This window comes from Dryas octopetala, chromosome 6 (genome assembly GCF_963921425.1).
Source record: "Dryas octopetala chromosome 6, drDryOcto1.1, whole genome shotgun sequence".
Lineage (NCBI taxonomy): Eukaryota > Viridiplantae > Streptophyta > Magnoliopsida > Rosales > Rosaceae > Dryas > Dryas octopetala.
In genome coordinates, this window is record NC_141371.1 from 19812673 (window position 1) to 19837123 (window position 24451).

Sequence of the window (24451 nt, forward strand, 5' to 3'; positions counted from 1 at the left end):
ATTCTATACATACAAAATATAAATTATTGCATTGGAGGGGGAAGACAGCTTGCAGAGCATGGCATATATATATTTGCAAGTCAGTGTAAAATATGAAGCTCCATTCAAATTTCAAAAAACAAAGTAAACTTTGGGTATTGTATTCACTATCTAGCAGCAATACACAAAGACATGGCGAATGGAGCAGTGTGAATGTTAGACCTCCACCAGTCCACCATGATCATTGTCAATTGATGAATCAAAATTACACAAAACAACAACTTTTTCAGTCAGTCAGTCAGTCAGATAGCTTTTTGCTTTCAAATTCATCATCTTTCTCTTCTTCACCTTCACTTTCTTCCCCTTTCACTTGTTGAGGCTCCTCTGAATCAACTTGGCATCTTTTCCTTTGAGGAATGACTTGGAAGAAGGAAGCCTTCCAATCCTTGGTTTCCAAAAACTTGAGGAGTATCTCAATCACTTGATTGACAGTGAGGACCTGCTCTCAAAATTGGTACCCCATTAATATTGACAACTGAGAATTAAGAAGTGAGAATTGAGAAATGGGAATACCTGGGAACTAGACATGTTCAAGTAGTTGGTAATGGGGAGCTTGGCCGTCTGGATGCCCTGCTCCTCTGCTTTCTTCATGGTGATCCCTTTCCACCGATTTCGATCCACCAATCCCCCAACAATGTATATCTTGTTGGCATCAAGCTCATCCACTACATCTTCCGAATCCGCCGTCAGATACACCAGATTCTGCTTCTCATCTTTCAAAGCTTCAATGTACGATCGATCTTCCTTCTCAATCATCCACTTATCGAATCCTGGTAGCCTCTGCAACTGCGTCAACATCTCTCCCTTGCAACCAGTCAACCACAGATGACCCGGCTGGCTGCACCTCCCATTCACCGCATAACAATACATAATCTGTGCATTTAGAGGCATTTAACCACAAATTCCAAAAACGACGTCGTAAAAGGAAAAAGAAGCCAACCTGTTGAACGAGGCTGTTGATCTCAGCGGGGGTCATGAGGTGAGAGAATTCAAGATCGATGACGATCTTCTGTCCGCACTCTTTGGCTCTGCTCAGCCTCGCCGTCTTTCGCTCTCGCTCCTCCGACCTCTGCTCCATCCTCTCCTTCCTTAAACTCTTTCTGGACTCTATCAGCTTTGACCTCTCTTCTTCGCTCACACTCGCCAACCTCTCCTCCCATTCCTTTCGTTTCCGCTCTCCCTCTCTCTTCTTCTGCTCCTTTTCCAAAGCTTTCTTCTCTGCCTTCTTCGCTTCCCATTTCTGCTGCTTTAACAGTTTCTTCTGGGCGTTCTTCGACAGTACTGCTGGGACGCAATTCGGACCTTCTTCGGCTTCAGGAGCTGCTTTTTGCTCATTTTCAATGCCCTCCATTTTTTTCGCTTGCTCTTGCTGTTGCTTCTCCTACTCTCCACAATCCAGATGGAGGCTTCTTTCTCAGTTCTCTCGATGTTTTGTTAGGGTTTTTTAATTTTTTGTTTGGGACCGAATGCCGCGCAGGAAGAAACGACGTCGGCCCAGAAAGCGTTGATCTAATTACCCCTTCTTTAAAAAAAAAAAAAAAAAAAAACTCAAAACAACTAGCGGTGGCAATTTTTTGTGTAAAAGATGTTCTTGGTACATGTGTTTTGGCTTGAATTTTGGTAAGTGCTACTGAATAAAATTTTGAATTTTGTAAAAATTTCGATGAAAATTTTGATAAATATTAAATTTTGACAAAAATTAAATAGAAATGACGAAAATTTTGAATAAGACTTTACCATTTATTTATTTAACATATTATCTATTACATTAATAAAAAATATTAAAGAAACCAAATTATATATTAAGTTTCATATGATATAAGATGAATATAATGCGCACAAGAGGTAAATACTGTTAAAAAAATAGTTCACTAATTAATAATTACATAATGAAATTAAAAGAATAAATTACCAATGTGGCAACGGAAAGTAGCAATCTTAATCAAAGGGACTTAGAGGGTCGAGCTCAACCACAACACGTATCATCGTAGGTGATGGCAGCGTTTTTAACCTTCGGAGCAGGTGCGGGCGTGCCACTAATCAGCTTGGAATAGCCAATTAGAAAAATATAAAATATAAATGGGAAAAATAAAATGTAAATGTGCCAAATTAAATCTAATTTCTAAAAGACGATTATGCGATAGAAAAAGAACGGGAAAAATCTATCTAAGTTCATTTATTGCTTAGATAGCCTAGGACTTTGAGAATGAACCAAAAAATAAATAAAAAGACAACAAGACTTAATTGAAAAGAAATAGAAGATAACATTAATTTAAAATTTGCACTAAGAGAATGTCAATCTTAGTAGAGCAACAAAAGAAATACATAGAGAAAATATTTAAAGGACTTGGAACTTATCGCAAATATGAAAAAAAAAAATACAAAGAGAGCTTCAAAAAACTTGAAAACAAAGAGAGCTTTGAGAAATAAATGCATATGGGCTGATTTGGGAGTAAAAAGATTGCTGGGAATTTCACATTTTCGTGAGGTTTTTTGGGGGTTTGTGTAGCGGTTTTCTTGTTTTCTTTGAAATTGCATTTTATCTTCATTTTTATAATCAGTCGTTTTCTTTACACCCAAGCTTTGTTATCATATGTGTGGTTGATAATGATTTGCTTTTTGGAGTAAGTAGATAGCTGTAGATGAGTCACTTGAGTGGTGGACAACTGTAGATGAGCTATAAGTAAGATAGGAGTAAAGATGTTTTTAATTCTTGTACATTAGCTCTGTTGCACTTTGGTCTACGTACTTTCAATTTATTTTTTTTAAGGATCGTGTATAAGATAATGTCACAATTTGACCCATTTCGTCAAGACTGTGAAGTTAAGTAAAGGAAAACGTTGATGTGGAATCACATGCCTTGTTCATAACTGCCAAATAGGCTTGGGCTCTCACGTGGACCAATCTCAGTTCGGACACGTGTCATTTCTTTTTAAAAAAATTATTTTGAATTTTTAGTTTATTTTTCAAGTTTTAAAATTATAAAAAAAATCATATTAACCTCCCTCCATCTTTATTTCCTTCCTTCCTATCCTGGAGCTCCTCCCTCCCCTCCCCCACCTCATCTCCTCCATCTCCTGCAAAACGGCGCGATGGCCGGTGGCTCCTCCCACCTTCTTCCTTTCTTCATCTTTGTCGGTTGCTCCTCCATGAAAATTACATCAAAACCCACGAAACCCAGAAAAACTAGAAAACCCCAAAAGACAAGAAATCCAATCCAGAAAACTCACCCCCCCCCCCCCCTTCGAGTCTTGGGCTCTGCGACGAGGACGGGAGAGAGAGGAGGTGGAGGCACGCCGGCGACGAGGAGGACGCCCGCGAATCACGGCAAAACGGTGCGATGGCTGGGTCGAGCGTCTGGGTTGTGGTGGTTGGGTCACGAGTAGCGGTTGGGTCGCGATGGGCCAAGTTCAATAGGCCAAGTGAAGACGAAAAACCGCATAAACTCATTGTCAATCACTGTCACGCGCGGTGGAGCTCGCGGTGACAGTGAGCTCAAATTTGGGTTTTCAATTCAGGCAACAAATGAAGCAATCCAACACAACCAATACGTAGAGAAGAGTGATAGGATCTAAAATCATACCTCACTCGACGGTAATGGCCGATGGAATCGCCGGACTTTGGAGCTTCGATTGGCCACATACGGTGGTCGGATGTGCAAGCCAATGACATGGCTGGACTCAGCTCGGCGATGGGAACCTTTCTGTAGAGGTCGCCGGCCTCGATTCCACCGAAAAAGTGGGTCAATGGTGGAGGGACCGACCGAGCCTAGCTGGTTTCGGGTTCCTCTACTGGGTTCTCGGGTCGGGCGACAGATGGGTTGTGTGGGCCAGCAACAGGGGAGTCAGTCGGGAACTGGCCGGCAATGGTGAGTCTTACCGGACTTGGTCGCGTGCAGGGAGAGGCTGAGAGAGAGTGTAATCGGGGAGAGAGAGATGGTGGTTTGGGGTTTCTCGGGTGGGTGAGGGAAGGACATGGGTTGGGGATTTGTTTTTTATGTTTTAATTTTTTTGGTTATAGTTTTAATTTTTTTTTTTTTTGTAATTAATTTTTTTTTTAATTTTAAAACTTGATAAATAAAATAAAAACTCAAAACAGTTTTTTTGAAAAGAAATGACACATGTCGAACTGTGATTAATCCACTTGAGAGGCCAAGCCTATTTGGCAATCACGAGTGTTAAGCTTATTTTATATATAATTTTTATCCTTAAATTCATATTTTTTTGTCAATGTCTTTTAGCATTTTCAATATTTTAATTTTTATTTTTATTATTTAGTTAATTTGTGAGTTTTATTAGTTTTTGTCATATTTCCTAGATTTTATTAGGTTGCATTTTTTAGATTATATATATATATTTTTTAATTAGTTTATTTGAATTTTGTAGGAAAAATGAAAAGCAAAGGCTCAAAAAAAGGAATTAATGGAAGGAAGACAGAAGATGCAGCCCAATTACACATGGCCTAGCCCAATCGGAGGCGAAGAGTCACTCGCCAATAGCAAAGCTTCCATCTCTCTCTTCAGTTTGATTAATATTGGCTCCAGCCTATTGGACTGCGACACGTGGAGCAGCTTCTCCTCAGCTTTCCATTTTCTTTCTTTCTGCCTGCCCCATGTGAGCCTCAGCCTAGCTCACAGCCAGCCAAGCCTTACCGCTGCCCCCCCCCCCCCCCATTTCCTCTTCTTCTCTCTCACGCTTTCCCATGCAACCGCAAGTCACAAGCTCCAAGCCGTCAGCTGCTTCTCTTTCATTTCCGTCTACAGTCATCTTTTGCTTAATTAAGCTCTCCTCCACTCATGTATTGCCACGTGTCCCATTACAGCTGTTGACAGCTCTTCTCCAGCCATTCATCCGTGTGCCTCTCTCTCTCTCTCTCTTTCTCTTTCTCTCTCTCTCTCTCTCTCTCTCTCTCTCTCTCTCTCTCACCTCCCAGCTTGTAGCTGCGCGACATGTGGCAAAAAAATCCCATATATTTTTAGCCTTGCACCAGCTTTTGTGTTGATCATTTCCTCATCACTAGTCATAGTATTTGCCTATTTAAAGGAGCCTTTAGCCCCTCCTTCAGGATCTTTTTTACTCTACAATTTAATTTTTTGCCTTTTTCTAGTATTTTCCTAGTATTTCTCTCTCAAGCCATTTGGCTATGATGTTTGAGAGAGAATATGAATGTAATTTTCTTGCACTTTTAATTGATGAAACTTTAATATTATGTCTCTCTTCTCTCTTCTCATAATCCTTTGTTTACTTTATGCCTTTTATTTTATGTAGTTCTTTACTTTATGGTTAATAGTGTTATTTATTTTCTTATTCTTTGAATTACATGCTTGTTTATTTCTTTCTTTATTTAAGATTTAAACTCATGGATGGTCACTAAAGCCCTTTACCAAGGTAAGGGGGAAGTACCACCATGAATATTATTAAGTGAGGTATTTATGTTAATTTTTCCTTTGTGTAAGATCTTACAAGCTCTAGATTTTGATATTAAAATGAGAAAGAGATCATCTTTCACCCATAATGTCATATATTATGGGTAGTTAGATCCTCTTTCCACATTTTAGCTTTATGGTTAATCTTTTAAAACACAAACTTTTTTGAAGTCAAGTTGTTCCTTAATTTTGGTTCATTTGATTTGCTTGAAGTTTGTAGTTTCTAAACAAAATCAAGATCTACCATATAAATCTTCAATTTTTGTGCTTAATTCATATTTATCTTTGTAAGAGGGCATCAAGTGACTCTTGGGTGCCCCTTTTTAAAAAATTACTAAAAATCTCACTTAATATGTTCATAAGTGGTGTGGAACCCTAACTTTGGTTCTTATACCATATATTGTTTAGTTTCTAAAACCAAAGAATTGTTATTTTCCTTTCTATATTTAATATTTAAATTCTTACACCTTTATTTATTTTATTCTCTTTTCATCTACTTTATTTGTTTTTTACTTTAGTTGCATTTTATTTTAAGTTATCTCACAAATTAACAAAATTTCCAAACTAGGTTAGTTTTAAATTAACTTAGGTTTAAGCTTAGTGTATCGTTTTGCATCACTCCTTGAGGTTCAACCTCGTTAGTATACTACTAGACTCGTATATTTACGAGTAAATAAAATTACACAACAAATTTTTGGCGCCATTACCGGAGAGTGTTTTGATGCACTAGTTTAGGCTTTTTGTTAGTTTAAATCTTTCATTAATTTTCATTAATTTTGCTTTTCTAAAAAAAAAAAATTGGAATTTTCCTTTAATTAGTATTTTTTTTTTTTAGTTTCCTTGTGCTTCTTCCCACCTTTATAAGTGCCAGAAAAAAAAATTAAAAAAAATATATATTTTTTTTTTCTTTACACTTTCTTGCATCTCTTCTTTGAGGTGCCAAGCAAAGAAAGAAAAAAATATAAATATATTTATAGTTTATTATTTATTTTAGTGGTCTTTTTTTTTTTTTTTTGCTTGTGATAAATATAAATTCTTACTTTTATTTAGCATATTTATTGTTTCCTCTTTCTTTATAGCTTCTATAACTAGTATCTAGCATCATCTTTTATTTTATTTACCATTAGTTTTGTCTATTTTGTCATCTAAAAAAAAAAAAAGGATTATATATATAGTAGCATATTTATTTCTTTGTTGTCTTTAGGTTGTGCATCTAGTTTCAATTGTTGAATTTTTCTCCTTGCTTTTATTTATTGTTAAAAAGAAAAAAAAAAGTCATATATTTTTATCATTTAGTATAATTTGTTTAGATCTTATTTATTGTTGTCTTGTTCATCTTATCCATCGCAACATTAGATAAAGTAATTTCTATTTACTCTTATTTCATTTTTCTTTTCCTATTTCTATCTTTCTTTTATTTTTATTTTAGTTCTATTTCCCTTTTCTCCTTTTGTTATAATTTTAGTATTTATTCTAGTATTTTTCTTTTTAGTGCTTGCATTGGGGAAAAGTTTGCAAAGGTGTGGTCATCAAGAAAGGGGAATTGCTAGCAAAAATTTCGTTGCCTTCTTCTAGTGTGTTGTGGCCAATGCCTTCTCCAGCCATTCATCCGTGTGCCTCTCTCTCTCTCACCTCCCAGCCTATAGCTGCGCGACATGTGGCAAAAAAATTCCAGATATTTTTAGCCTTGCACCAGCTTTTGTGCTAATCATTTCCTCATCACTAGCCCTAATATTTGCCTATTTAAAGGAGCCTTTAGCCCTTCCTTTATGATCTTTTTTACTCTACAATTTAATTTTCTGCCTTTTTCTAGTATTCTCCTAGGATTTCTCTCTCAAGCCATTTGACTATGATGTTTGAGAGAGAATAGTAATGTCATTTTCTTGTACTTTTAATTAATGAAACTTTAATATTATGTCTCTCTTCTCTCTTCTTATTATCCTTTATTTACTTTATACCTTTTATTTTATGCAATTTTTTACTTTATGGTTAGTAATGTTATTTATTTTCTTGTTCTTTAAATTACATGCTTATTTATTTCTTTCTTTATTTAAGATTTAAACTCATGGGTGGTCACTAAACCCCTTATTTATTTCTTTCTTTATTTATGTTAATTTTTTCCTTATTTAAGATCCTACAAGTTCTAGATTTTGATATTAAAATGAGAAAGAGATCATATTTCACCCATAATGTCATATATTATGGGTAATTAGATCATCTTTCCACATTTTAGCTTTATAGTTAATCTTTTAAAACACAAACTTTTTTGAACTCTAGTTGTTCCTTAGTTTTGGTTCACTTGAGTTGCTTGAAGTTTGTATTTTCTAAGCAAAATCAAGATCTACCATATAAATCTTCAATTTTTGTGCTCAATTCATATTTATCTTTGTAAGAGGGCATCAAGTGACTCTTGGGTGCCCCTTTTTGGAAAATTACTAAAAATCTCACTTAATATGTTCATAAGTGGTGTGGAACCCTAACCTTGGTTCTTATACCATTGTTTAGCTTCTAAAACCAAAGAGTTGTTATTTTCCTTTCTAGATTTAATATTTAAATTTTTGCACCTTTATTTACTTTATTATCTTTTCATCTACTTTATTTGCTTTTTTTTACTTTAGTTGCATTTTGTTTTAAGTTGTCTCACAAACTAACAAAATTTCCAAACTAAGCTAGTTTTAAATTAACTTAAGTTTAAACTTAGTGTATCATTTTGCATCACTCCTTGAGGTTCGACCTTGTTAGTATACTACTAGACTTGTATATTTGCTAGTAAATAAAATTACACAACAACGAGTTAGGCACGTGATGCCATGTCAATGTTTTCTGTCACTCAACTTCACGGTCTTGACAGAATGGGTCCAATTGCGACATTATCTAATACACAGTCCTTAAAAAAAATTTGAAAGTATGTAGGCCAAAGTGCAACAGAGCCAAAGTACAGGGACTAAAAACATCTTTATGCCAATAAGATAAGAATGATAAGTCACTTTTGAGATTGCAAGCATGTCCAGCTGAGAGCTTAATTGAAATGTCCTTGCAACTTAGCTGATGCCATATTAATTATGACTTCATGTTTTTCTTCTTGCCTGACCTCATATACTTTTATTCTCATTCCACGTGCTAAGCTCCCAGTTCCACCAATTTGACAATATATATTATATACAGAAATGATCACCCGCTCACCATGGTGCGAGAAATTCAATGACCAGGACTGTCCATTTTTTAGGTCCATCCTTAAGGGTCGTCATTGTAAAAAATCAGCCAAATCAATAATTGTTTGGTCCTCCAAACTTTGCAGACAAATACAATTCGTTAGATAAGGTTGAAATGATGTTGACAGTAATACACTGGCTAAACAGTTTCCGATTTGGCTGAATTTTTGTAAGGGTGATCTTTGAATGATGTCCTAAAATATGAACGGTTTTGATCATTGAAATTCGTTGTTGGGTGGTTAGGTGAGGGAATTGGTGAACGAGTGATCATTACTGTATATATATATATATACTCATTTTTAGGTGGTGTATAAACAAGGGGTCCAACCAGTCAAAGAACTGACAACTTCCTCTTTGCTGCATATTAGAGAGAAGTGAAATATCGTCAATTTACACAACAATTTTACCAGCATTCAAACATAAAACGTAAGAGGTGGAAGATACCCCATATTTGGGACATGGAATGAATCTTCTCCCCGAATTCAAGTCGGTCCAAGAGGTGAACATGATAACTCTAGTGCCACATCCACAAGTTGCCCAGTCCATTTCAGCCACCGTAGAGATGAAATCGAAAGGTAAAAGAGGGGGAGATTTTACAAGACCTAGATCTAGATTCGGGGTCACCGCTTCAAAGAACTAAGCACCGCAACTCACCAAGGGATAAACTTTTCGAGAGTCATGAAGGAGATAACCCCCTTTGTAGATATATGTAGGGGTGGGTTCGGTACGGTTACCGTACCGAAACACTCATACCGAATTCTGACAGATAGGGGTCGAGATGATGGTTTTTGGTTCCGATACCGTACCGTCAGTAGTCGGTAACCATTCACTTTGGTATCAGTCGGAGAGTGGCAGGGTTAGAGCGGTATTGCCTGCTGACTACAACACCAAATTAAAAAAATCACAAAGAGAGGGGAAAAGATAAGACAGAGAAAGGGAGAGAAGGAGGGGGTGCGATAGAGAATGAGAAAGGGACAGAGACAGAGAGGAAATGTGGGGAAGAAGGGTGGTGGGTTGGGCTGGGTTGGGCAGGGTGGGGTGGGGGGTGCGACAGAGAGGGAGAGAGGGAGGAAAGGTATTTTGGGAAGAGGGAAATAGATGATGGTGGTGGTTGGGGCTTGGGAGTTGGGTCGCACACACAGAGAGAAAAAGAAGGAAGGGGAAAGGAAGAGAAGAGAAGAAAAGAGAAAAATAAAGAAGAAAATAGACACGGGTGGGAGGAGAGAGAAGAAGAAAAAGAAAAGAAAGAAAGAAGAAAGAGGGGGGCACAAGGGTTAAGGGGAAAGGAAAAGAAAAAATAATAAAAATAAAGTTTTATTTTGTAAACACTAAATAGGGTATTTTAGGGTTTCGTTTGGGGTTTGGATTTTGAGGTTTTGGGTATTTTGGGGTTTCAAATTTCAATTGGGGTTTGGACTTTGGGGTTTGGAGTTTTTTATTTTTATTACATATGTTTTTTATAATTTATAGTATATAGTCAATAACTTAATAGTTTATATGTTTTTTAATTCATATCATCTTCTAAACCTTAGGGTATATATACGTCATATACCTAATAGGGCCGTTAGGCTAAATGACTAATATCATATACTAATAATAATATATTATACCATATTATACATTTATGATTGAGGTAATTACATAAATCATAAATAGTCCATAACTGCATAGTCCATATTGATATTAATATATTATACCATATTATACCATATTTTACTATATTATATCATATTATACAATATACTAAATTACTAATATTATCATATTATACTATACTATACCATATTATACCATATTATAGTATTATACTATATACTATATACCAAACTCTAAGTTACCAACTATGAATTTATGAATTATAAATTTATAGTATTAGACTATTAGGGTATAGAAATTAGTAATTTAGTATGAGATATCATACACATATACTATATAGGGTTTATAATTTAGATAATATTAGGGTTTAGGGTATTTTTAATTAGTTTTTATATAGAAATGTATTATATAAATTAAAAAACATATAAGTTAATAAGTTATAGGTTTAGGGTTTATAAATTTATCTATGTTTTATATAAATTATAGAAAATTAGAAATGTATTATATAAAATTATAAATTATATAGAAAGGTAATACTAAGTATTTTATATTTAGGGTATACCGGTATAGTATAGAAATGTATAAAAATGAATTATTTTAATTATATTTTTTCAAGATACAGTCGGTTTCAGTATATTGTCGGTACCGGACTTTGTAAACTGATACTGTTACCAAACTCATCGGTATTTTTTGGAATTGGTATTTTTGGAAGTGGTATTTTTCGGTATTGAAACAAGTACGACATCGATATTTTTCAGTACTTTGGTATTTTTACCCAGCCCTAGATATATGTGTGGTCTTATAGCCACTTATTGAGATTTGATGGGTCTTTGAGACATCAATGGCGCACCTTTTCAAGACAAATATAAGGAAGAGAATAGGAGGTTAATTCAAATCAATTTTATGCTTTTCATATTTTTTATTATTTGTTTTACTAACGTGGCAATTTGTCGGTCTATGTGACAGAAAATATTGGAGGGAAATTAATTAGAGGATCAAGGTTGACATGGCAATTTTGGGCCGTAACCAACCTCATGATGACACATAGAGGACATATATGCGCCACGTAAGCGGATAATGGCCTTTTTGATAGACTGGGTAATGGAGGGCCTAATTTGACACAGAATGAAAGTTGGGGCATATATTTGTAACTTTTTGAATTTGAGATATGAACTTGAAAAATGTGATAAAGTTGAGGTATTAAATTGTAATTTATTATTTTTGTTTATGTACGTGGCTATTTTTTAAAGCTATGTCATTGTGCCACATCGACACATAACAGCCTCCCTGACAGAAAAGTTGACGAATGTATGTGTGTGTCAAAAAATGGTAGTTGAGGCACGTCTTTGTAACTTTTTTTTTATTGGATACTAACTTTAAAAATGGTATAAACGTTAGGGGTGGGCGTTTAAACCGGGAACCGGGTGCACCGTACCGAATCGGGGGGAAAAAAATCGTAAAAAATCGCTTTGACCAAAACTGGTCAACACCGAGACCGAACTGGACCGGACTGGTCCAATCTAATTCCGGTCCAGTTTTGCACTTCACAGAACTGGACTGGACTGGACTGGACCAGATAATTAATATATATTTTTAATTTTTATACATATTTAATTTTTATACAATTTTATACACTTTTTAAACATTTTTATACACATTTTTACAAACATGTTTACACACATTTTACACATTTTAGATAATAAAATTAATATTAACCTAGCTATATTTTAGACTCTAAAATATATTTTATATAACCCTATGGCCTCTATTATATATATAATAATGTTTTAGTATATAATTTTAGTTATACCTTTTATAATACAATTAATATATTCTTTATATATACACTAAACCCTATATATTAAAATTATTATAGTTCTAGGGTATAATATATAGTTATAAACTTGTAATAGAGGAAATTATGTATTAGGGTTTAGGGTTTAAAGTTTAAAAGAAACCCTATAATCTAATAATATATACCGTAAACTCTAAAAGTAATAGGTATATAACATATATAACTAATAACTATATAAGTATATAAACTCAATTGAAATCCCAATTAGACTTATAGTCAACTATAAGTCTATAACCCTATACCCTAATACAGTTATAACCATATACCCTAAACTATATTAATTAGTTAATTACTCTATACATATATTATATACAAGTAATAAGTATATAAGTATATAACATATATAACTATATACCCAATTGAAACTCCAATTAGACTTATAGTCAACTATAACCCTATATCCTAATACATTATAACCATATACCCTAAACTATATTAATTAGTTAATTACTCTATACATATATTATATATAAGTAATAAGTATATAAGTATATAAACCCAATTGAAACCCCAATTAGCCTCATAGTCAACTATAAGTCTATAACCGTATACCCTAATAAAATTATAACTATATACCCTAAAATATACCCTAAAATATATTAATTAGTTAATTACTCTATGCATATATTATATATAAGTAATAAGTATATAAGTATATAACATATATAACTATATACCCAATTGAAACCCCAATGAAACCCCAATTAGACTCATAGTCAACTATAACCCTATATTCTAATACATTATAACCATATACCCTAAACTATATTAATTAGTTAATTACTCTATACATATATTATATATAAGTAATAAGTATATAAGTAGATAAACCCAATTGAAACCCCAATTAGACTCATAATCAACTATAACCATATACCCTAAATTATATTAATTACTCTATACATATATAACATATATAACTAATTAACTATATACGTATAACTATATAACCACAGGTCCACAATTGAAACCCCAATGAAAATTAAAACCCCAATTTAATTACAAGTGTTTAAAAAAATTAAAACCCCATCACCATTTTGACTGAAGTCACTAAACAAGTAAACAGTCAAACTGTTTCATTTTGATTTTTGACTGACTCGAAGACTTCAAACTCAATTCAAAGACTCAAAGTCTCAAACAGTCAAACTCAAAGTCTGAAATTGAAAGACTCTTTCTCAAACTCGAAAGACTGAAACCCTCACCCTCAGCCCCTCAGGTCCCTCACGCCGCAGCCCGCAGTCACTCACTTACTCAAACCCCCGACTCGGCGACTCAGACTTCAGACAGCAGCCCGTAGCCCGCAGTCACCCTTCACTCACGCCGTCGCGATCTTCCTCTCGCCGTCGCGGTCTTCCTCACGCAGTCACGCCGTCGCGATCTTCCTCTCGCAGACAGCCTTAACCTCTCTTCCCGTCGCCGTCGCCGTGGCGATCTTCTTCTCGCGACCAGTCTGTCGCGATCTTCCTCTCGCGACCAGTCCGTCGTGACCAGTCCGTCGCCGTCGCCTCTCGACTAGTGGGTAAGTTCTCTCATCACTCATCTCTCATATCTCAGTATCTCGGGTTAGATTTTGGGTTTGATTTTGGGTTAGGTTTAGGGTTTGATTTGGGGATTTCGGGTTTGATTTTCTGATTTACTAGATTTCTTGTTGTTTGGGGATTGTGAATGGGTTTGATTTGGGGATTTAGGATTTTAAGGTTTGATTTACCTGCCGAATTGTGATTTTGTGTTTGATAATTGTGAATTTGTGATTTACTGATTTACTTGTTGTTTGAGAAAATTGAAATTTGTTGGGAAAATTGAAACTTGCTGGAAAACTTACTGATTTACTGATTTATTTGTTGGGTTTGATAATTTTGTTGGGTTTGATAATTTTGATTGTGAATATGTATGTTAAATTGTTAGGAGAGATGGATCCCCAATCACATGGCACCTCTAGTAACCTCTCCTCCACTGCCTCTGCCTCTTCACCATCACCATCCCCATCACCATCACCATCACCATCACCATCACCAATACCAACACCACCACCATCACCAACCCCACCACCAGAACCAGCAGGTCCAACACCTACACCAAGTGGTGGAAGGCCACCACTACCACCAGAAACTAGTTCAAGGAAAGTAATGAAGGCAAGAGCCCCCATTTGGGAACACTTTGAGAGATATGATCATGTGACTGAGATTAAAAATGCGGATGGAACTACAACTCAAATTACGAAAAAGAGAGCTAGGTGCAAGTATTGTAAAGATCACTATGTTGCTGACCCATCTTTGAATGGTACCTCTTCATTGAAGAAACACATAGATCATATTTGTAAGTCCTACCCCAGATTGAAAGATAAAATGCAAAAGACATTGTCTTTTGACCAAACATTGAACAATTTAGTGGCTAGGGGGTCTAGTAAGGATGATTGTCTCAAGGCTTGTGTGGAAATGGTGATCATGGATGAGTTACCTTTTAGCTTTGTTGAAGGTATAGGGTTTAGGAGATTTTGCAGTGTTGCTTGCCCCATTTTTCAAGTCCTATCCCGTAGGACCCTTGTTAGGCATTTTTTGGTCTTGTATGATGAAATGAAGGAAAAGTTGAGAAATGATCTTGCCTCACATAGGGTATGCCTCACAACCGACACTTGGACTAGTTGTCAAAACATTAACTATATGGCCATTACTGCCCACTTTATAGATAGTGAATGGAAGCTCCACAAGAGGGTTTTGAACTTTAGAGTGATAGCCAATCACAAGGGGAATTCAATTGGGAAGCTTCTAGAACAATGTTTGCTAGAATGGGGTGTGGATAAGGTTCTTACCATCTCAGCAGATAATGCCTCTTCAAACACTGTGTCAATTAACTATCTAAAGAGCAAGATGAGGCATTGGACAAATGCTAATATGGTTTTGGGGGGGGGGGGGGATTACATGCATGTGAGGTGTTGTTCTCACATTGTGAATTTGATAGTTGGGGAAGGATTGAAGAAACTAGAGAAGTCAATTCTAGCCATTAGGAATGCAGTGAAATATGTTAGATCATCACCTCAAAGGTTGGCAGATTTCAAGACTTATGTGGAGGTAGAGGCAATTCCATGCAAGGGTCTTATGGTGTTGGATGTCCCAACTAGGTGGAATTCCACCTATATGATGTTAGAATCTGCTTTGAAATTTGAAAAAGCTTTTGATAGAATGGGAGACAATGAAGAACACAACGCATACTTGAGTTGGTTTGGTGATGATGAAGAAGATGTTTCCAATGGTAGGAAAAGGGAAGGACCACCAAACGGGAATGATTGGGTCAATGCCACTATTTTTGTGAACTTCTTGAAGGTCTTCTATGACATGACCTTGAAAATGAGTTTGACTACACGACCCGCTGTCCATGAAACATTCCGTGATTTAATTTCCATTGATTCGGAAATTAAATGTTTACAGTTCAGTGAAGATGTTCAAGATATGTCTTTCGATTGTTTTGAAGAATCCGAGGCACAATTGGTGTTGCATCAAATGGCCATTGGCATGAAGGAGAAGTTTCAAAAGTATTGGGGGGATCTTGACAAGGTCAACCAATTTTTGATAGTTGCACTTGTCCTTGACCCTAGATACAAATTGGGCAACTTGGCATTCTTGCTCAAAAAGTGTAGTGTGAATGTAGAAGATGCCACAAGGAAGAAGGAAGAGATCAAAGCCATACTCATCAAATTGTTTGATGAGTATAATACAACAACACCCGAAAGTCAAGATTCTAATACTAGTGGTGTGGCTAATCCTACTATCTCAAATGCCACTACTAGTACTAGGGCAACATATAAGGCATTTAGAGGGGGAAGAAAAAGGCAAGAACTGGACAAAGAATGCTTGGAAGAAGCTGAAGCAAATAATGTAGTGGTTTTGGAGCATGAGGTGGATAGGTACATCATGGATCCTATTGAAAAATGCAATCCAAACTTTGAATTTGACATCCTTTCATGGTGGAAGCACAATGGGGTTAAATACCCTACTTTGGCCCTAATTGCAAAGGATATCCTTGCAATTCCAGTTTCTACAGTGGCTTCAGAGGGTTGTTTTAGCACGGGAGGAAGGGTAGTTAATCCCTTTCGTGCTTCTTTGACTCCAAAGATGGTGGAGGCTCTTATTTGTTGTCAAAATTGGTTGAGATCCGATGATATCTCCTCTTTACAGTATGATCCATCCATTGAAGAAATGGAGTTTTATGAAGCACTTGAAGAAGGTATTAAACTTAGTTTTTACTTTTTGTTATAACTTAGTTTATTGTATTAAACTTTTTTTGTTTATTGTATTTACTTAGTTTTTACGAAAAGTGCATTTTTTGATTTGTTTTACAGAATATATGTCTTCAGCCACTTCAAAGAAAATAGTCCCTGCTGTTCAGTGTTGAGTAGGCAGCCAAAATGGTAAGTTTTTGACTTCCACAAGTTCAAAAACTTTAATTTGTTAAGTTGAATTATATTGTTTAGTTGCTTAGTTATTTATTTATAGTGTTTAATGACAATTGGTTGTTGACAGGAGTTATTTGAAGACAATTGGTTGGTGGCAAGGGGTTGATGATTGACTAGGATATTTTAATTTGTATTATTTTTAGTTATATATGTAACTTAATTTGTTTTTGATTGGTTTGTACTTTGTAATTTGTATTAGGTTGGTTTGTAATTTGTATTTGGTTTGTATTTTTTTAGCTTTGGTTGGTTTTTGTTTTTTAATTACTTGCACTTGCACTTGGATAAATTAGTAAGTTACTAATTTAAGTACTTAACTTTGTATGGTTATATGTATGGTTGATGTCTTGAATCTTGATAGGTGATGAAATGGTTTGTAACTTTAAGTCTTTGAGGTTGTAAAATGATTACTGGTGGATATTTTGTAGGTTGTGGAATGGTACAAAAAATGTGATAGTTGAATGTTGATGACTTGATGTCTTATATGTTAATTGTTGATTTGTTGTGACTTGTGTCTTAAATAAATGGTTGATTTGTTGTTAAAAAAAATGTTTTGATTTGTTGGTAAAAAAAATGGTGTGATTTGTTGTTAAAAACTAAAAAAAAACATGTTTTAAAATTTTTTTGGCCCAAAAATTTAATTGGGCTAAGGCCCAAATAGTGTGGCCTAGTCCAATACAGTAAACTGGACTGAACTAGAACTGTTCCAGTTCAGTTTGGTTCAGTTTTGAGCCAAAAAATTCAGTTCTAGAGTATTAGACTGCACTGGATTAATTATACAGTCCAATATACAGTTTGGGGTGAGCATTGGACTGTACTGGACCATGCCCACCCCTAATAAACGTGAGATACTTACTTGTAATTTGCTCATAAATAAATGAAATCTACTAAAAGAGAAAAGGGTAATTTGGGAAGTTTGTGACCACTTAAACATAAAAGGGTACCATTTGGAAAATGCTGAGTTGGATAAGTGGTCAAAGGACCGAACCCAAATATAGAGAAGATATAGGATATTCATTCGAGATAGATGTCCATTAAGCACTTAAATCCAAAATTTCCCTTAAATTTAAAGGTATGAATGTATGATTAAATGATAAAACAAGTGACCACCATATATCCGTGTCTGTCAAACTAATAATATTTATACCACCATTATGGCTCTCTACCTTTTAATCAGTAGGAAATAGCTAGTCGACCCGCCAATTTTCTGTCCTAATCACAATAGTTAATTTGGTTAACCATCACAACCCAAATTGCATACATTCATTAGCATTTCCTTGCTTGCTCGATCCTCACTACCTGACCAATAACCATCCACAAAATAATGGGCTGGGCTACTGTCGCTTTGCAATTTCCCCTTTGTATATAAGACTCAACCTGCGAAAACGATCTCAATTAAACAGGCTTCTCAAATTAATCACCTGTCTACACTGATGACCAACAATACAAGAAAAGAATTAAGAAACCATAAAAGAAAATTTGATGTTTGGGTGCCATTAGGAATGCCCACACGTTGATTGCACATTTTATTAGCATATTATCAGAGAAAAACAAATCCCGTTTAAAGAAAAAATTAAGTGTGAGAATGATGGAAGAAACTAATGCAATTGGCAGGACATTTTCGATCATTAATTTCATGCACTAACTCACAACAACGGGTCATTTCCAACTTTCAAGAATCATTTGAATACATGACATCTTATATATATATATTTAAAAAAAAAAAAAAAAAAAAACCATTAACCATTGAAAGAAATCTAAAAATATTGCCTTTTCAAAGTTAAGTTTTTAGCCTTTTAGGTTCTTGTATTTCGAGTTGAACTCTAGTTCTGAATTTTTAATTTAAGTTTCTTAAACGTACTTGAACTTGCACAACTTGAGTAAGCAACCTTTGATGTTAAATATATCAGTAATGCTACACTTACCACATTTTTATACCACAATTTCATACCATCTTACATGGCATTCATACATTGGACACTACAAATTAAAAAATAAAACCTAAAAAAGAAAAAGGAAATACTCTTCCAATAAAGTAATGACACATCAGGTGGGATACAAATGTGGGAAAAAAAATGTGGGACAACTAGCATTATTGTAAATATATATATAGGTTGCACATTTGCAGGGTCCAACAGTATATTTATGCCACAATAGGCAATTATGAAACCAACATTTGTATTAATTCTTAGGTTTAGCTTTACTCTCTAATCTATAGCTTTACTCTCTAATTGCTTCACTGAATGAAATCAGTTTCATTTTTGGAAATTTGGTAATCTTGGGGAGGTTGTTGAACGATAACCTGCAAGTGACAATTTGATCGAGTTTCCCAACAATTAAACCAACGTGCATGCTCCTACGCTAGCCACTTTCATGCGTGCCACATGTGACTAATGCTATATATATATATTTTTTGTTGCAAAGTAAGTGCAAGGGTTGCCCACCCAAAGAGAAAAAATTGTCACTTTTAAAATAAAATATAGTTAATTAACCTAAATTCTCAAATATGATTTATTCATCATGATTATAAATATAACACCTTATATTTCTTTTATATATATATATATATACAAATTAGGTCTCGTATAATTAGTTGATCGATTTTGTTAATTAATATATAAATCTGACAAAATTATGCATGAGATCTGGCACGTCCCTTTTCCTAATGAATTCAATTCTTTTTAAAAGAAAATATCATTTCAATTATAATTAAGTGCTAAATAACTAGCTATATATTAATTTAGTAATATTGGTCTCCCCAAGTTCTCCTCAAATAAAAAGTTAAAATAATATAATGTTGTTTAAAAAATCCTTATCCGAGTGAGAGGTTATGTTCCAATCTAAGGTGATGATGAATGATGAGACGTGTGTGCGCTTAAAGTTTAGTAAACGGGTTGAGTTTGCCCTTAAAATCTGATTACAAAAAGAATACGTAGAAGATAAGAGTAGGCTACCAACCAACAAATTAACTTCCCGTCCAACTTTCCAACTTTCCAACTTCTGCCTTTGCACACCTCCTCTGTATATAATAAATATAAGACAAATATGCCCTCCATTTCGTCTTATTTTGAAGGCTTATTTCTTATTTTGCCCCCCATGAAAGTAACTTTCCATCTCACATCACCTTCTCAGATTTATTAATTTTGTCTCACATTATTTTTTAAAACTAATTTTTTGTGTTTTGCTTTGTCCACTTTCATCAATTTTAGCGATCGAAACCATAATCAATTCTAGCTAAACCCTTGTCTACACTAGCTCAGCATTTCAAACGCTTGTTTCGCTAAAATTGACGAAAGTAGACAAAGTGTAACAGCAGAAATAATTTCATAAGATAATGTGCGACAAAATAAACCTAGGGGTGATGTGAGACATGAAATTACTTTCAGGGGCAAAATAATCAATAAGCCTATTTTGAATGACCTTAATTTTTCTGTTCGAGTGATAGTACGTAAACTCCATTCATTAAATGACCAAAAAACCCTTGAACTCCTTTTCCGAATGTAAAGAGTTTCCACATTCCAATGAGTTGTCATGTGTGTATTGCGAGGACAAAAGGGTAACTCTCTGAGGATGTAGGTAGGAACCTAAGAGCGTGTAGGTCATAGAAAGCAGTGAGTGAAGGAGGGCATTATGGAAAATGCGTTGCTTATAAAAGCAAAGGACTCGAGAGTTGGGAGGATATCCATCCTACGTGAAACAAAATAACACATCAAAAGAAGATGAGCTACTTTTGTGGCTGCCACAAGCTTGTGATCATCGTCTACATTTTACAAATCTTGTTTAGCTGCAGCAGCTGGCTCGGCGGCGTCGCCGGAATTTCAATGGCTGATGATCAGGATCAACAGGAAAACCCTGTAATATACCAATTATTGTCCAGCCGAGAAGATATGGCCCGAATTGCTGGATATGGAGAAGACAAGCTTTCCACAGTCCTGATTACAGGCTCCCTCCATTGCGAGGAGGCTGCTTGTAATTTGCATGCTCAAACTCATCACCATCATCATCACCTTCATTCATGGCCTGTATCAGGTTTGTATATTATATACATGCATACTCAACTTATTCTTAAAAATATATATGATATATATGGATCTTGAATATATTCTTGATAAATATTAGTTTATGAATCTGATTAACCATATTCGATCATGAGGACATGCATTAATATTCTGAATTTACAAGCTTAATTATACTACACTATCAATCTATCATCAGCTAAAAACATTAGAGTACCAATATTCCATAAAATTTCTTCGCTCAATTTCTTGTTATTATTAGATTAGATGCCATTAAATGTATGTTAGTTGTTGCAGTACTGAGTACTATTGCAAATTCAAGCCAAATTCAACGCGAGTTGACAATTTCTCAACCCAAACTCAACTTATATATATAGTCCTTTTTCTAACCCAACCATGCATAGCTGATAGCTCAAATTTTGAGTGGGATCGGAACGACCTTGAATTAAACAAGTGAAGACTGTTTTAGATAATTCTTGAATTCCAACTCACCTGAATTTACATAGGTGGTGAGTGTATCGATCAAAGTTATTTAATTATTTTTATCTGGGAAGGAGGGATTCAAACTTAATCTCATCAAATATTTTGTTGATTAGAAATACCACTAGATCAATAGTTGGTTGTATATTAAAATTTTTTTAGAGTTTATTGTTTTAAACCTTAAAATATATTTAATTAGATTTATTTTGGCTATGATGTGAGAGAAGACATTCTTTTAATTATTTAAAGAGGAAATTTAATTTGTTTGATTCACCAAGTTACGACAATAATAACTATAAAATAAATCTATTTTCTCATAATTATTGTCTTTATTGGCAAAAGAAAATTGCATGACACATGAAGGCTTGCAAAAAGTGTGGCCCTCTTAATTAGAACATTCCTCTATATAATATATACGCTGTCTTTGCAAATAACTGCTCTTTGAAGCAATCACCTAATTAAAATTTTGATGTTCACGTTGGACCTAGTGAAAATTATAAATAACGACTCCTAATTGATTTGGACATATTCTATTTCTTTAGGGACAATTCATATGAAGCTTGCGAAACATATAGAATAGAGAAACTGGATGGATACCACCTCAATATTAATTAGTATACTACAATAACTGTGAACCTTACAGAAAGCAATTCACGATCAACTTTGATGAGTAATTCTGATCAACCTTGACTTAAATGCAAAGCGAAAACATCATTTTACATTTATGATATTGTTTAATTTGTGGATATATATAGTTCGATTAGCTGAAAAAGAAGTGAAAATGATATATATTTGGATTCAATGCGAGACAGTCATACAATTAAGATTGATAAATCATACCAAAAAGAACATTATATTATCCAACTGGAAACATAAAAAGTATAAAACTGACATTGCATTCATCAGGAAAGTTACTTTGATGATTAACAAAATATCTGCAGGTGCTTTGGTGTCTGTCAATTGCCATATCGGAGGAAAAAAAAGAAGGTCAAGTTGGGCACAAGGTGTCACAGATGAATTTGGAGATTTCACTATTGATCTTCCTTCCAATCTACACGCAATTCCAAACTTGGACAAAAGGTGTTCGGCTAGAGTAATTCGAATACCAAAGAACACACCATGCCAGCCAGCTTATGTCAAGAGGCACAAGGGACTGAAGTTATCATCATTTGGTAATGGTATCCGAACTTACAGTGCTGGAAGGATAAGGTTCCAGCATTTTACATCTAAACCTTCACAAGCATGCATTATAGAAGCAGCAACAAAGAGATGTAATCACAATACCAACTAAATAGTAGATTGGAATCCAGCACCACAACACTTTTGGATGGCGCTTCAGTCACAACATTGAGATACAGGGTTTTGATCCCATTCTACATATCAGATGTAAAGTATATCGGTAAAGGAAAGTATGATGACAGATATTATGTATGTAAAAACTAAGAAATCATATTTTGTTATACAGGCCTGCTTCAGGTGGTGAATATCATATAAGTTTGGGAACATTGAGATACAGGGGTTTGAGCTCATTGTACTTATCAGATGTAAGTATATACAGGTAAAGGAAAATATGAAAGCAGACATCATGTATGTAAAGACTTCACAAAAATTAAATCATATTTTGTTAAACTGGCCAGTAAGGTGATGAATATCATATGACTATAAGTTTTACAAAATGAGAGGCGATCTCAATCAACCTCAAGGTTTACCAACAATATTTTAAGACTAATTAAAGAAATTAAAGAATCCTTAAAGACACTTCATCTACAGATATCATCCTATGAAAACTACTCAGGACCTAAATTACTCTTCTGCTCAGCTCCAGAAACTATGTATTTTGCCACGTCAGCGCAGCAGGTCAGCTTATCGGCTTTCTCCTCAGGGATTTCAATGGAGAATTCTTCCTCAAAGGCCATAACCAGCTCCACCCTGTCTAAACTATCCAGGCTTAAATCCTTCTGGAAATCAGCTGTTTCAGTAACCTGTTCAGGGGTCAAGTGGCCTGTCAATTTTCTCACATTCTTGTTATTGGGTGAGGACAAGGTTAATCTAGGCTGAAATTAAGGCAGCATCAAGTTCAAGAAACTCAACACACAATTCTCTAATGAATGAGTGATTGGTGGTCCATCAATTCCAACAAGCATAGAATGCACAGATGACACAGAAACTAGTGAAATGAAAACAGTAAGAGTGAAATAACTACCTTAGATGCATCAATTTTATCAAATTTCTTCACCAGTCCAATCACTTGGTCCATTATTTGATCAGTGTTGGTACCTGTTGCTGCACACATACGGCGGCTCAAACATTTGAGCGCATTCCCTCTTTCAGTGAGCAACCATTTTTCAGCTGAACTCCCCACTCTCACATGCCACAAGATGGAATTTCTAATGCTTTGCATGTTGAGGAGATCTGGAAACCAACAAAACTCAGTTTCAAGTCGGCACATACAAATATAGGAAAGCATCAAGATTATCATCACAACTAACCAATCAACGTGTAAGTAATGTGGCCATGACATGACCCTTTTAAATGCAACAAAGCTCAGTTGCATGTGGTTGTTGGGCCACATGCAACCAAAGAAACTTCTAGGAAACTTGTAAGGTAAAGAGGAAAATGCAAGCAGAAATAGTTTTGCAGCTAAATGAAGTATTCTAAGTAACAAACGATCATCTATTCAAAAGCTTAAGCCATCAGGTGTTAAAGGCCATATGAAAGTTCTGAAGTCATATCAAGAATTCTATCTAACCCATGTGAGATTTCTTTCCTTAACAATGAAATTCTGCCTTTTGAAACCTTGCATTCAAGATTTGATCAGTCATATAGTGCACAATTAAGAACTACTGTATTTGTGTTTAGAACTTGTTTAGCTAAAATCTTGTGGAATATCATTGCAAGCTGACAAAACCCAATACCATTGTAAACAGGGCAAAGTATTTGGAATAAGGAGCAAGACGAAAATAGAGTGATAACCAGTAATCGAAAGGCATATGGTAAAACAAGAAATTACAGTCCAAATTTGCCGTTACTTAAATTTCAAGCAGAAAACACAAAATGGTTATGGTGGTACAAAAAAGCAAAAACAGTAAAGTGGAGAAGAAACGAACATACGAGGAAACAAAGTAGAGACTGATCACTCACGAGACTGCCGCTGTTGGCTTTGCTATCTATCTGTTTGCTTTAATGCCGCACTGAAAACAAATTAGAGTTGGCTGCTTTCCCCGTTTTTGAGGTCGCTTTAGAAAGGCGGAGGAGGCCTTGTCTATAAACATAGGGGGTGAGATAGACCTGCGGCGGACCAATGAGCATCTGGCTAATTCCTAATTGGACCTGCGTGGGTTTTGGAGCCTAGTGAATCGATATCAAAAGCCCAACCCAACA

General features: G+C 35.1%; 3 protein-coding genes across 4 annotated transcripts; 1 reads left to right on the forward strand and 2 right to left on the reverse strand.

Annotated features, from left to right (window-relative positions):
- Nucleotides 1–59: 59 nt before the first annotated feature.
- Nucleotides 60–1538, reverse strand: LOC147283107 (tRNA (guanine(9)-N1)-methyltransferase-like protein). Its single transcript, XM_086248685.1, has 3 exons — nucleotides 980–1538; nucleotides 553–912; nucleotides 60–478 (listed from the first exon to the last, which is right to left on the reverse strand). Exons 1-3 carry the CDS (start codon nucleotides 1388–1390, stop codon nucleotides 278–280), a joined length of 972 nt encoding a protein of 323 aa, XP_086104811.1. The 5' UTR covers nucleotides 1391–1538; the 3' UTR covers nucleotides 60–277.
- Nucleotides 1539–20271: 18733 nt separating this feature from the next.
- LOC147283108 (Pollen Ole e 1 allergen and extensin family protein) lies at nucleotides 20272–22532 on the forward strand. The gene is made up of 2 exons (XM_086247549.1): nucleotides 20272–20603; nucleotides 22012–22532. The coding sequence occupies exons 1-2, from the start codon at nucleotides 20294–20296 to the stop codon at nucleotides 22359–22361; spliced, it is 660 nt and encodes a 219-aa protein (XP_086103675.1). The 5' UTR covers nucleotides 20272–20293; the 3' UTR covers nucleotides 22362–22532.
- A 137-nt stretch (nucleotides 22533–22669) lies between these two features.
- Nucleotides 22670–24334, reverse strand: MTACP3 (mitochondrial acyl carrier protein 3). 2 transcript variants are annotated; one of them, XM_086247550.1, is made up of 3 exons: nucleotides 24182–24334; nucleotides 23274–23482; nucleotides 22670–23052 (listed from the first exon to the last, which is right to left on the reverse strand). In XM_086247550.1, exons 2-3 carry the CDS (start codon nucleotides 23469–23471, stop codon nucleotides 22858–22860), a joined length of 393 nt encoding a protein of 130 aa, XP_086103676.1. In that variant the 5' UTR covers nucleotides 23472–23482; nucleotides 24182–24334; the 3' UTR covers nucleotides 22670–22857. The 2 variants fall into 2 exon arrangements, with proteins under 2 accessions (XP_086103676.1, XP_086103677.1); XM_086247551.1 differs by having other exon boundaries at nucleotides 24212–24327.
- Between the last annotated feature and the right edge of the window lie 117 nt (nucleotides 24335–24451).

Excerpts from the sequence above, each read along its gene's own strand:
- LOC147283108 (XM_086247549.1), top strand. The coding sequence starts at position 20,294 with ATGAGCTACTTTTGTGGCTGCCACAAGCTTGTGATCATCGTCTACATT. Across the intron at positions 20,604-22,011 it reads TCATTCATGGCCTGTATCAG|GTGCTTTGGTGTCTGTCAAT; the intron begins GTTTGTATATTA and ends AAATATCTGCAG.
- LOC147283107 (XM_086248685.1), bottom strand. The coding sequence starts at position 1,390 with ATGGAGGGCATTGAAAATGAGCAAAAAGCAGCTCCTGAAGCCGAAGAA. Across the intron at positions 913-979 it reads TCAACAGCCTCGTTCAACAG|ATTATGTATTGTTATGCGGT; the intron begins GTTGGCTTCTTT and ends CTAAATGCACAG. Across the intron at positions 479-552 it reads TGAACATGTCTAGTTCCCAG|GTCCTCACTGTCAATCAAGT; the intron begins GTATTCCCATTT and ends TTTTGAGAGCAG.
- MTACP3 (XM_086247550.1), bottom strand. The coding sequence starts at position 23,471 with ATGCAAAGCATTAGAAATTCCATCTTGTGGCATGTGAGAGTGGGGAGT. Across the intron at positions 23,053-23,273 it reads ATAAAATTGATGCATCTAAG|GTTACTGAAACAGCTGATTT; the intron begins GTAGTTATTTCA and ends ACCCCTGAACAG.